The sequence below is a fragment of the Notothenia rossii genome (assembly GCF_949606895.1).
Source record: "Notothenia rossii genome assembly, chromosome: 9".
NCBI classification, from domain to species: Eukaryota; Metazoa; Chordata; class Actinopteri; order Perciformes; family Nototheniidae; genus Notothenia; species Notothenia rossii.
This window is the reverse complement of record NC_136907.1, coordinates 52,433,953-52,448,489: the sequence shown is the minus strand read 5'-3', so window position 1 is coordinate 52,448,489 and position 14,537 is coordinate 52,433,953. Positions and strand designations below refer to the sequence as shown.

At 41.4% G+C, this 14,537-nt stretch overlaps 1 protein-coding gene across 1 annotated transcript; it reads right to left on the bottom strand.

Annotated features, from left to right (window-relative positions):
• Positions 1-6,806: 6,806 nt before the first annotated feature.
• On the bottom strand, positions 6,807-14,166 carry LOC307020262 (protein shisa-like-2A). Its single transcript, XM_079651500.1, has 4 exons — positions 13,956-14,166; positions 12,683-12,819; positions 12,166-12,320; positions 6,807-7,052 (listed from the first exon to the last, which is right to left on the bottom strand). The coding sequence occupies exons 1-4, from the start codon at positions 14,135-14,137 to the stop codon at positions 6,831-6,833; spliced, it is 696 nt and encodes a 231-aa protein (XP_079507626.1). The 5' UTR covers positions 14,138-14,166; the 3' UTR covers positions 6,807-6,830.
• Positions 14,167-14,537: the final 371 nt, after the last annotated feature.

Sequence of the window (14,537 nt, the reverse complement as noted above, 5' to 3'; positions counted from 1 at the left end):
GTTGAAGTCTCCGAGAAGTACAGCGGGAGGGCCAGTTTCAGGGATGTGTGAGAGGAGGATGTAGGATGGGTTACTGTGACGGCATGGAATTCAAAGGTGGAAGGAGTGAAGTTAGGTAGCTTTAAGAGGGAAAAGCTCCATTTGGGAGAGAGCAGGAGACCAGTGCCACCTCCTCTGCCAGAGGGTCTGGGTGTGTGGGACAAGGAATATGCTGTGGAGAGAGCTGCTGGGGTGGATGTGTTGGATGGAGTAATCCAGGTCTCAGTGAGAGCAAGGAAATCCAGAGACTGCAGGGAAGCGTAGCCAGAGATTAAGTCAGCCTTAGGAACAGCTGACTGGCAGTTCCACAGGCCACCTGAAACTAGATGTTGGATCTCAGTGCAGCATGTGGGATAGACGAGAGCAGGCCGGTTATATCGATTAGGAGATACACGGGGCCAGTGATAATTGCGGGAAGACACATAAACAGGAATGGAGAAAAATACACATGATTATAGCATGAGGGGCTAATAAAAAACAAATAAAATAAAATACTAGAGATACTTAGCTCAATCAAAGTAGGATATGCCTCCTCTTTGCCTCCCTCGTGACTCCAACAGGACTCTAATGTCTTTGTCAGTCTTCGTCTGACTGACGCTGGAGCTCACGCTCCAGGAAAGTGCTGCCTAAAATGTACACCTGATTGCTGAGTTCACGCAGCCGTGGGGCCATGCCCCTTTAATTAGTTAGCTCTCTGCAGCTGGTGGCCCTCAAAAGGAAATCTAGACTGGCTCCCTCCTGAGTTGTTATTGTATTTTCAGTGTCACAATGGTTTTCCAATTACATTAAACCCTAAGTTATAAAGTTATGAGTTTAACCCTTAATACAGTTACACCTACTCAATAAAGCTCTTAGTATTGTTTAAATCAAAGTTTAACCCAAGCAGTCAGTTAGTTCAGTTTTAAGGTTTCAGTCAAATTAATTGTCCCAAGTTTCTGCCTGACATATACTGTAGCGGTTTTGAGATTTAAAATCACAATTTCAGTCAGATCAACTACAGAGCATTTATACAGAGTATACACACTGAAACAGAGAAGTCTAAAAACAGAATGTTACTCACACAATTCTAGAAGTCACCAGTTGTTATTCTGTCAAAATCGAGTTACACAAAGACAGCCAACTGTAGCTTGTCACTTAGAGGAGGGTGGGTGCTGGTGAACAGCATATGGTCAATGTTTGTTTGTTTAAACATTTTTGCAGTCGCGAAAGGTCTAAGCAGACATGGACAAAATCAGTCTATGTGTCGAGGGGGAACTAGACAGCCCTTTACAGCCATGGTCCGGTCTGACAGCGATCAGCTGTCTGCGGGAGAGAGGAAGAGACATATTTGTGTTCCTGAAATGCATTAAAATATGCCCATATTTAATGAGTTTATGGCTAATTTGTATGGGGGGGGGGGTGTGCATTGATAATGCTCCAAATGACCCAAAACTTCATAGGTTTGGTAACGATGCAGCCATCAACACATCTAAGCGTATTACGGGGTTTCATCAAATGCCGTTGCCATGGCGACAGATAACCCGCCATCAAGTTAGTTCAAAAGTTTGCAGTTCAGCCTACTTTCAGCTATAAACCATTCAATCATTCAGCTATTTCAGGTTGTTTATACCTTTTTTAAACCTTTTCTTTTAAATATTAAGCTTCTTCACTATTTTTCCTACTCTTCCAGTTTAACATTTTACTTTCAGGTTTTCAACAAAGTCATTGCAAATCATTTCACTTTTCTGCATTTCTCCGCTAAGTTCAGCAACACACTTAATAATAATAATAATAATAATAATAATAACTTGAATTTATATAGCGCCAGTGGCGGTTCTAGAACATTTTACATGGGGTGGCAAGAGGTCATGCCAGGGTGGCATGGGAGGGCAGACAGTACGTGGTATTTTATACTGTATATAACCTATTTATTGTTAATTCATGCACTAACACAAGTGTTCTTAATGCACAAGAGAAACAAGGTGTTCAGACAAACAACCGGGTGCCCTTTGAGTCCCCCAAGCTTACTTCAATAATTTTAAATGAAAGGAAACTACAAAATGTATTTTAAAGCAATTAATTAATGGAACAGGTTGTTTTGCATTACAATGTAAAACTAAATATATATATATATTTTTTGTTTTAAAAAAATTGATTGCCTTAGTAGTAGACAACAGACATATTTGCATGTCCTCACTAAGCATTATTACATATTAATGTAATATTAAACAAATTAAAATGGCCAATTATCCCAAAATGTTGCTGCTAATATAATCATATGCTTATCAACTTGAACTGATCAAAAAGAAATTCTGAAAAAATATTTGAATTATCTATGAAATTGCCATATTGACACACGTCCCTCAGTTCGTTTCAACCCCGTCACGCCATACCATTTACCCTCCTAATAAAATAATGGATCAGTCCATGTGTGATCTGCATTGAGGGAATTACATCACAGAAGTCCTTTGAAGCAAAGATGGCAAAGAAAGGCAAGTGTCAGTGTATTCTCTTACCTATATTTCAGTTTTTGTATTGTCCGATTAAGATTGACAAGCTCAACATTTCAACTCTGTTATATTAATTAATAATAGTAGATCATTGTTTATTACAAAATAAACAATAGTTTTGCAAAATATTACAATTTTGTAATGTCCTTAACTTCCATGTGGTGCCATATCTTAGCTAAACAAGAGGCGCGTTCACACCGCAGTACTTTTCCCACTTTAGTTCTGATATAGTTCCGAAATGTCGCGTTCACACCAAAAAGAGCCGGAACAAAAATTTGTTCATCAGAACCTTTTTTAACCCTTTTCCGTCCCTGCTAGAAAAGGTTCTATGTCTGATTGGCTGTGCTAAATGCAAACACGCACCGTAAAACTCTCAAAAGGTTCTGTGAAGCCGCCATTTTATTATCCTCGCATTAGCATTATTAGCATTAGCCCAGCGCAGAAACACAGAGAGACTAACTCATTGCAACACAAAAGAAAACATGGGAGCGGTGGAGTGATGAGGAGGTGGGAGTCCCAGCAGCTTCTACTGAAGCCAGTCCCCAACTCCGGGGACTTCCGGACGGGGAATTGTGGTGGCAGTATATGGCGTGAAGTTGTTTGCGGCCTGCCAGTAAACCCAAAGCAGAAGAAGAAGAAGTGACGTCAGCGGCTCATTTGCCTAATCCTTCCCCCAGGAACTGATTCCGGTGTGAACGCGATCTGTACTTAGTTCATGAGACCTAAAGAGTTCTCATGAACTAAGTTCTCATGAACCTTTGTGGGAAAAGTACTGCGGTGTGAAAGCGCCTAAGGTCTCATGGCTACTTTTTGTCAAAAACTTAAACCCTGTAACATTTTTTCAAGGAAATTCCTAGTAATTATTTATATTTTGTGCCTCAGGTGGGAACATGTAAGTAGTCCACTACCAGATGTTATGATCAAACATTTTGGTTTCATTTTTTCAAAGATGTAAAGACCCAAAAGGCACCCGATTCAGAGAATATTCAGAATTTTGCTTACTGTAAGTAGGCCTACAGTAAAAGTACTTAGTTATAATTAAGTACACAAATGACATCACCCATCTCTTAAGAGAGCTAAAGGTGACCTGTGCAGAAACACATTTCAATCAATATTTGTCAATACTAAGAGCCGCTAGATTGTGCTGCTGTAATGGAATATGTAAGCAAGGAGAATAAGAACATACCATGTGGACCAGCTGGAGTCTCATCTGCCTCCTGATCCCTGCTTCTGTCCCTCTTTCTGACACTTGATCTTTATTCCTCATACATTTCTTCTTCTTCACTCATGTCTTCATCTCCTCCTGGCTTCCTCCTGCTCTGACCCTCCTGGTCTCTTCAGTGTACTCTCTTTTCCTTTTCCTCTTTCTGTTCGTCCTGACCACTTCTCAGATATGTCTTTTTGTTGTTGTTGAATCACTCCAGCTACTCTGGCCTGCAAGAGTCTACTTGTGAAAAGCACTGGTACAAATGCTTGTATAACTTTATACGTTAGGGCCATGTAGCTAAGTAGCATATAAATATAACATAAGAAAGTATTTATCAAACGCACACAGGCAGCTGTGTTTAGATCCAGTTTGATGGTAAAGGATGTATGGTTTAATTTATCTGGCCTCATTGCTGTGGTGTGTAATTTACGTGGATTTAATAGTACCGCATAGTTTAGCAAATAAAGTGATCGATCTCCCAGCTAGCGCTGCCTTCGTAGTATTTTGTAACGTAACGTCCCAAACAGCGCCCGTCTGTTAAACGCTATCGATTCAAACGGCAGCGTTTTATTAATATTTTGTTTCAAGCTCTCGTCTTTAGTAAAAACAAAACTAGTGGAAGGGGAAATGCTCCCAGGGGAAGCTGATCCACCTTCAGGTGCTGGGACAGCTCGTTCCCTCTCTGCAGCTGTGTGAGCCGCGGTCTGTGTGAACGCCGCTCCGCAGTTTAATGCAGGGCCGTAGCTACGTTTTTAACGGGCCTAAAATGATATTTAAAATGATTCACTTTTAATGAATGTACTGCTTGTTTCGTTGCTTGAGAAGCTTGTGGAAATAGTTTAGGTTTGTTTCTACAAGTACAGTTTTAGGGAAACAAATGTTAGGGGGGCAGCTGGGGGGGGCAAGGCTCTACAGTGGGGGGGGGGGCAGCTGCCCCCCCTTGCCCAACTGTAGATCCGCCCCTGTATAGTGCATTTCATAACCTCAAGGTCGCTTTACAAAGAAACATACAAGGACAAGACATAAAACATGAAAACATAAACATAAATCAGGGGGCCGAAATGGAAGTGTAAGTAGGGGGAGAGATTGAGTTTTTGTTGGAAGGCGATGTTGAACAGATGAGTTTTAAGGGTTGATTTGAAGATGTTGAGAGAAGGGGCGTTGCGGATTTCTGCAGGGAGGGAGTTTCAGAGGGTGGAACTCCCTTACTTGGTTTTTGTAGCTAAAAGCAGGCTACAGAGACCATTCAACTAATAAAATATTTAGCTTTTTCTGCATTTTCAGCTTAATTCAGCAACAAATGTACACAGTTTATAGCATTCACACGCATTTTCAGCAGGAAATGCATTTTCTAGTGTTTTCTCATTCACAGTATAGCTAAATATTCTGTAGTGTAGATCATCTGATTCTTGCTTTTTTTGCCCTGCCTCATGCTATCGCCAAAAGCCTTTGAATGGGGCTGCTGGCATTTCAAAAGCTTTGGACATTTTACACATATATTTTGTTTCTTTCATTGGCTTTAATCCATGAGACTATAAGGTTCTTCTAATGACGTAAAATGTTAAATCGACATGCTACTTTTTTATCTCTCTCTATTAGATACTCACCACTCTCGCATACATTGCTCTTGTCAGTCCCAAGAGCTAAAGACATCAGCATTCTGCAAGTCCCCTCCTTCAGTATGAAAGAAATTGCTAATGAATTGCTCTTTGGTCCGAAATCATTGGTGCACCGCCTAAGAGTAGAATTAATAAAAATATAAGTAATCAATTTGCAGTAGCCCTTTCACTTTATAATTATATCCATTCTAGGCAGTTCAATTAAATATTAAGTTGTAATCATTTCATCCAGCATCAATTGTTTTTCTTGGAACAAATTTGTCACTGTGTTCATTTGATTGAATAAAATATTTTTATTTCAGAGCCTATTTTTGGGTTGTTATTTTATTTCTCTGGGGAAAAAAATATATTCTCTGATTGGCAAGAAAAATTGCAAATCCAGCTATCAAGCTGTTGCTATATACTCACATGGAGGTGTTATATTCTAATAAGACTTCATGTGATGTAGTAAGGTAACCAAACCGAATGGCTTGCTAATTCCCATGTTTTTTACTAAAGCAGCTCCAAAATACTGAATGAGTTTATGGAAGGCAAACTGAAAAAGTTATTTTGCATGTCCCCTTTAAGGATTTTGTGTTGGAAATGTAGTAAAGAGGATGAATATCTATACGACTTAATCAAAAGATCCTTTAGAAATAGCTGGAAATGCTTGAAGAGAGGCTGATCACAGACAGTGGTGTCAAGAATACAATTGCTCACTGAGAAAATTATTGATATCTCCCAAAGGACATCTTTTCACAAAAACCACTCGGTGTAATCTGCGTTTGATGGCCGGTTCTATGTGTGTTCCCTGTCTATGCAAATAGCACTTTTCCATTTGACAGTTAGCTCTTACCAACCATCTAATTGTTTCATCTCCACGAATTTCAAGCATAAACGATGCTAATGGAGGATCCACAAGTCTCTCTACTCCAGGGATGCAGATCTAACTCAATATGCAGATAGTGTTCAATGAGAATACAAATCTCATTATAATCTTTTACAGTTTTCTAATGGTTCATTGTTAGACCTGGAGCTGAACAAATTGTTACTCCTAAACCTCTTTGTTTCTTATAAACCTACAAGGACTGGATTATTCATGTGATTGAATAAAATCCTTTATCTTACCAAATACAATCGTGTAATGCTTAATACTGGGATACATGCAGTTTTGCTTTCACTGTTGTCTCTCTCCATGAATTTCTTTCCATATGATGGGTTTGCCTGCCTCTCTGCAGAAAAAGATTGAAGAATTAAAAGCCAGCACCAAATCTGAACTGTCTGACTTTAAGTCTCAATGAACCATCTAATAGTTTCCTCTTCAGCTGATAGTGGCTTTAAAGCGGGGCTAAAGAGAGATAGAGCAAGCCCTCTTTATCAGAGTGCCTCAGTGGGATATGATCAATACAAACTCATGCCAACAGATGGCTGTGCTGCAGCCCCCTCAGCACCCCCCCTTCCCGCGCCCATCCGAGGCGGTGCCATTCATGTTCGCCATTACAGCGGGGCGGATGGCTCCGTTTGCCGGGGAGGAGGATGACGAGGACTTCTCGTTGTCGGGCACTTCCAGGTCCGGCGTCCATGGACGCCCAGGTCTGTCCGCCAGGACTTCCCCCTAGGTGATGATGACCATAGCGGCGGAGCTTGGCAGCCCATCTTCTCCCAGCAGGCAGCAGGCTGGGCGGAGAACCTCTGCCCCGCTGCCACGTGACAGGGCGGCTGCAAATAAACACAGGTGTCATGTGGGGCGTCTCGCTGATTGCTCTTCCGCAAGGTGCCACCTCACTGGATCAGAGCGATTATTTGGCCGTAGCATCGGCCAAATTAATAGCCTGGTCCCCCCATATTGGGGACAGGGAGGCTAAATGTAGGCATGTTATGTAGGGCGCACGACTCCCATTAGGCGCACTGAACAGCTGTTTGTGTGCTTTTGGGATGGTGTGGCCAGTAAAGCTCTGTCCAAGAAACGCCTGGGAGGATGGCTCTTCGAGTGCATTTCACATGCCTATGGACAGGCGGGGAGAGCCTTCCCCACTAGGGTCCATGCACACTCTACACGTGGTATGGCTGTATCAACAGCCTTGTTCAAGGGTGTGAATGTGGAGGACATATGCACGGCGGCGACCTGGTCTACGCCAGGCCCCTTCATAAGGTTTTATCTTTGGGACATGTCTGGCTCCTTTTCACCGTCTGTGCTTGCTGGGGCAACACAGGACTGGTGAGGGGGGGGGGGGGGGGGGGGCTGTGGGTCAGTAGGTATGACCCCCCCCTGGACATAATGCACTTATGTTTTCCCATGCTCCTTAGGGACCCGGGAAACATTGTGCGCAGTAAGCCCCATGCAGGGCTGGAGGACTCTCCCCACTATCGTCCATGCACACTCTGTGAATGTGCTCTACCAGCCAAGTAAACTGCGGCCCCGACTTCTCCACGGTCTCAACCGGATGAGAGGAAGTTGGGGTGCGGTGGCTGTTAACCAAAGGCCGGTCAGGGGCAGTGTGATGGGTCGATGTTGTTGTACGACAGGGCGTTTATCCATCAGGGCTCCACCCACTGTACCCATAGAGTCGTGCTACTGCTACTGGAACGCAGTCAACTCAGATGTGATGTCTCTCCCAGTTCTGACCTTTGACCTCCAATGTAAATGGAATGCAGCATATCTTTACAACTCATTGATACCATCAAAGTTTTCATCCTGCGCTGATATTAAATGCATGCTTCCTTCTCTGCAGTGATTGATAGGGAAAAAGTTGTTCCTACATGTAACTGCTCACAGAAACGTCGGTGGGGTAATTATTTCTAGAAATAGACTTATATGTGTATTTTGGGGTGACCTGTACATTTATGTTTCTCAATTACAATTGGAAAATAATTACAGAATAGTGCCAGTAACACATGTTTTTCTAATGTCATACATCTTTAAAGGTCACCTATTATGCAAAATCCACTTTTGTATGTCTTTTATACATAAACATGTGTCCCCTCTGTGTAAAGAGATTCTGAAAGTTTCAGGAAAAAATATTTGCTCCTGATCCATTTATATAAAAACCTGTCTGAAAACGAGCTGATCAGATTTGACCCCCCCTTATCACCTGAATCTCCTCCTAGAGCACCATTGTGTACTTTTTAACCAAATATCTCTCAGAGGGGCGTGGGGGGTGGCTCCTTATTTTCATCTAAAGTAACAGACAGAGAATCAGCACTTTTGAAACAGGGCTGAAACAGAGGGGATTATGGGATGCTGCAATGCATGATCTGTTTGGTATTGTGAGCCAAACAATTCAGAGACATGTTTTGTATATAATTGAGAACTATAATATATTGATTGAGTATAATAGATTAAGATTAAGTCATGATTATCTTATTTTTGGGATGCAATAGCCATTAGAAGGTTCTGTGTTTATATGATTTTTGTAGATAACATAAATCTAAGACTTTGTGCATCAAAATCATGTATTCCACAGTATTTGACATTTAAATATAATGAGCTGTTTGTTGCTTTTCCACCACATGGCAGTCCGTCGATTAATTGGCTGAATCAATGCATAATAATGTTGAGTCTTTTGATCCAGATTTAGTTGGTGCTCTTAAAGAACTGTGTAAATAAAACACTATGTACACTGATGCAATGTGACTCCAATCAAATGTATAGGAACATCATAAAGAATAGAAACTGATCCCCTTTAGTGATTTTTTTCTTTTACATTCTTTGACATGTACATGTATGTTACAGTTGAATACTGTGCACACACTTTGCTTTACCAATGGGAAATTGCATTTAACATGAGTACAAAAACTGAATTCCATCAAACATTTCATTCCATCAGTTGAGTTTGAATTCTGCACCTCACAAAGACTTTTGTGAAGAAACAATTCAATGAACTTTAAAGTATTCATTTTTGTAGTACATTTTTACAGAGAAAAACAAAAAAGAACTGAACACAAGTGTTGACATTTAAAATTGAGGTCAGTTACACACGCAAACATACTCACAAATACAAGATCATTTTGCATGAATTTATACATTTCTACGCTACCGTTCTGAGTTACAAGGGCACTTGAACGTTTTGAGAAGGAATTGACTATCCAGTTCTCAATTGATGTATTAGCTCGGTAAACATTTGCCTGATACATTTATGGTTTCAATTGCTAGTTTTTGCAATATAGTATGATGTTAATTTTGATAGACTTTTTGAAATTCATCAAATTGATTGATAAACTGCTACCACGGAGTTGTCTGTGTTTCCCTTTTTGAACTAACCCTTTCACAGTGTGTTGGTGGCGACGGCCAAACTAAATTCAAAACCATAGAACAAAAACCAAAGGGTGACGTCACAGTGGCTACGTCCACTCCTTATATTTAGTCATGCGGTGACCCCCAAAATTAATGTTATTTAAATGGCTAGTTAAGTATTTATTTTTCATTCCAATGCTTTATTCTATTGAATTGTTCTCAGTTGCAAAACAAAACTGTAAATCAAATCTCTCACCATCATCTTTAACATCTTTCCAAATTAATTGTACGGAGGAGATCCATCATTTATACTTGATGACATCACAAATTTGATTTTGTTTAAGTCTTGGGTTTTTGAATTTAGGAAAGGATTGTTCATTTTTACTAATACTTTTTAACTTTCTTAGACCACAGGAGTCATAAGTATGAATTTCAAAAATGACTCCTTTTAATGTTATAAATGATTGTTTCCCTCGTTTTCTAGTCTTGTCTATAGTAACACAGTTCTCGAAATTCCCATATTGTTTAAAAAAGACTTGAAAAAAGATTAATGTATTTTTGAATAGGTTTCTTTCAAATAATTGATTGTCACTAACCATATATAATTGCAAGCATTTGAAAAATCAACAATGCCATTTTTTCTATTCCCATCTCACGGTCCTCACAAGTCTTTCAGTCCCTGAGTATCAATGTATATAGCACCCTTCTTCATCAGTGGGGCGTTAACTTATGGCCTACAGTAGCTATCCAGAATCCACTGTTGTCTTTGTGTGTCTTTTTTCTTCTGTAGGCCACATCTTTGACATCTATTCTAGATCGGCCTATTTGTCCAGTTGCATTAGCATGGGTTTTTGGCTGTCTTGAGGCCATTCAAAAACATTTTTTAAGGCGCCCACGTCCACATACAGTAGCGCCTTTTTTTTAGCTCCAGTGTTTTTTTATTTTTATTGATCCCAATGAGACAAAGCGAATGCCATTGCAAGTGGCGCTCTCAAGAAAAAGCTAGAATGTTAGCAGCTGGGAGTGTGTTGAGTTGAAAAACGTGTTTTTGACCGTGTTTCCAGTTGCATGAACATTGGTGTTTGGCTGTCTTAAATGTTAAGGGCTCATGTCCAGATAGAGTGCCATCGTATTTTTTCAATTGATTCCAATACGATCAGAGCCAAAGCAGTTCCAAGCGTTTCGTGTTGAAAATATTTCAGCGTTTCAGAATAGCAGCGGTGTATGTAGAACTCTTAGGAGAAGCGTTTTTGGACATTGTCTTTCAGATTAAACTATCATAACAAAGACTAAAAATAACATTTATAGGAGCACATTGGTCTGGCTGACCCTTGAAGTGTTTTATCTCTGTAGTGGATCGTCCTTCTGAGTTAACAGCTGTCAGAGAGGGTTGAAGCTCATTCATACAAAGTGTGAAAGCAAAATTATTCGTCAAACATACTAACACAATTAGATAACAAAATCGAAGGGGGCGAATATAGTCTGTCATGTCATGATACCGTGTCGAGATATCGTTGTAGGAAATCTATGAAATCTTCTGCCAGAAGAAGGCGCTTTGTGAACAGGTCCTTAAAGAAGATTGTAGATAGATGCCCATTTTCTCTCGGTTACTGCTGCTGAAACATAGCTTATGCAGGACGCGCACTATCTAGTGTGTGAAGATTTTGAATCACTGCTATTTAGAGACTTCCTGGTGCAAAGGGGTTCTTCTTTCCCAGCACAACTCCCATCAGAACTTTGTAATGGCAGCTACCTCTCCTCTATAAATCCTAGCCGTCCCCTGGCAGCAAATTCTGCCTTTAGATTGACTAATGGCGCATTTCCACCGCAGGCCTCACTCGACTTAGTACTGTTTTGTTAGGCCTTGTTAGGCCCGGCTCACTTTAATGCTGCGCTTCCATTACAGTTTAGGAACTGGGGTATCTATAGTAACGCAGTGTAGGCGGAGCCGTGACGTCATCTTCAGAAAAACAACATCAGCCGTTAGCTGTTAGCACTCAAGCTCACAGCTCCTCATATCTGTTCAGAAACTAGACAAAAGTTAAACAAGTACAAACCACAGACTGTCTGTGTCATGGCGAATACAGTCGCTGGTTTATTCTGTATAGGCGGTTGTTGTGAGTGTGGACGGTCGGAGCATAGTGCGTTAGCTTGGACGATCTCCATTTAGACAACACGCCTTTTAAAAGGTTTTTCGCCTGCCGTCTGTCTGCAGACTAGTCAAAGCATTAATTCATGGTTTTTACTAACCGGTATCAGTATGTTGTTACTTCGGCATCATTTAGAAACGTGTATTACAATTAAATCACGGTAAAATACGTTCATTTTGTTGTAGTTGTAGCTTGTCCCGCTTGTTGGGCCCGATAGAAACATGATTTTGTCGGGCCAGAAAAAAGGTGAAAAAGTAGCCCCGGGCTGGAACTAGGCCTAGTGGAAACGCAACCAAAAACGGGCCGGGCAGGACACGACACGCTTAAACCGCGCTCCGTGCCATGGTGGAAATGCGCCATAACTCTCCTTTTCTCTGGACCGCCGGGCCCATTTAGAAGCCCAGAGTCCCTCAGCAGCCTACAAAGGATTTTCTACTTTAATACCCACGACGGTAGCTGTGAAGCACCTCTGGAACAGCAGCTCGGGGTCTGACGGCTGGTTATCACAGTCAAGCTTTCTGCTCATGAAGTGTTTTCTGAATCCCTGCGGACCAGAGATGCAGGCCGCTCCCACACGACTCAGCCCCTCACTGGGATCTCCTGCTGAAACACAATAGATTCCGCATAGTTCAAAATCAGCATGCGTTTTCTTTACCAAATGCCAAACCACATGATTTTTTAGATGAGGATTGCAGCAAATTGTCTCTGAATCACAGGCTTTCAGAAAGAGTGGCAACACATTCAAAATCACTAGTTACCACAGCACCACACACACACACACACACACACACACACACACACACACACACACACACACACACACACACACACACACACACACACACACACACACACACACACACACACACACACACACACACACACACACACACACACACACACACACACACACACACACACACACACACACACACACACACACACACACACACACACGCACTTACCTGGCGCTCTGAGGGGCAGGCCGTTGTCAAGACGACTGGGTTTGGTGGCGATGAACAGGTAACAGAGGACGCATACAGTTATGAGGAAGGCAAGGAGGACCACCGCGGCAATGGATAGACCAACCAGAGCACCGATACTGAGAGGAGGGAAGAAAAGACAAGGAGATGAGAGAAAGTAGAGGAGATAAGGACAGGAGAGAGGAGACAGGAGAAAAGGGATGAGTGGAGACAATGCAAGTAGAAGAGGAGTGAAGTGGAGAGTGCAAAGGTAGAAAGGTAAAGTAGCAGAGGAACAGAAAGGGGATGGTTGACAGGAGGAGAAAGAAGAGAAGAGGAGAACATTTGAGTAAAGAAAAGAGGAGAAGAAGAGAAAAGAGCATTACAGAGGACATGATGATTTGAAGGATGGAAAAGAGAATATCCAAATGGGGAAGATCAAATATATTAATAATTTGGTTTAGCTCAATAAAGGGTATAATGTTAAATATTGCAGGTAAATCATAAGGAGCCATGGAGTTGAGTTATTAGCATTATTGTACCAAAATAGTTTTTTCATCCACACATGAAACTAAAACAACTAGAGCTGTTAATGTGTTAAGAGAAGATAAGATGAGCCATAATTAATCTCCAGATCAGAAATGCACGTGTTGCAACAGCACAATGACTGAAATGAACAAATTAACTAATAAGGAAATAAAATAAAAAGGAAAACATATTAAATCAAACAGACCATAAATAAAAGCAAAGCATGCGACAGCTGGGATGGATTGGATTCATGAGATAATCTATCAGTCAGGAGTTAAAACAGGTGGCACTGCTCACATTACTGGATAGTACACACACACACACACACACACACACACACACACACACACACACACACACACACACACACACACACACACACACACACACACACACACACACACACACACACACACACACACACACACACACGCACACGCACACGCACACACACACACACACACACACACGCATTATTTGCACAATAGCCTTGCAACATTCCCGTGCACTATTTGATTGCTGTTCTGTTATTTCTTGCACTATTTAGATTTTTTTTCAAATGTGTTTTATTGTTTAATGTCTTATTTATGTTGCGTAGTCGGAGGACCCTGGGACTTTTCATTGCCATAACTACACTGTGCATAGGACAATAAAGCCTTTGAATCTTGAATGTAGAATTTCCAATTGAGTTACAAATAAGTAAAACACTGAAGATAATGACACTTTTTCAAATGTAAATTTCCCTCACCTCAGCCACCACATGTATCCGTACTCATAGGCGAAAAAGCTGTTGGGATCATCACAGCAGTACTTGACATCATTAAATCCGCAACAGTACACAGCAACAGCGGCATTTCCGGCTCTGGGGCACGAGAATCCGTCCACAAACGCACCGTCAGTGTTGGAGTAGCTGCTGCATTCAGCGCTCATTCTGCTGCGAGAAAACAAACACTTGTGGTCCGTGGATTAATAAAGCGGGGGCCGGGGGAGATGTAGAGCCACCGGCGTGTGCTCTGCAGTGGAAGGACACACAGAGGGTGGGAGTTGGCCAATTTTCAATCTGAAGAAAACTGGAGCTCTGTTCCTCTCTCCCCCTTATCTTCCTCGCTCTCTCATCACTCATTACAAAAACGCGCGCGCGCACGCCAGCATGCACTGACACATGGCTTTAAACTCTGCTTACTTAATCTGCTTTAGTTTTTGGACAGTATAAGCTTATTATGCTGTTTGTTAGTCTGCAAAAGCATAACAACAGGAGCACATGTATTCATGTTGATCACATTATTCAAATGAATCATGATTAATCATTACTTTAAAATACAATCATTTG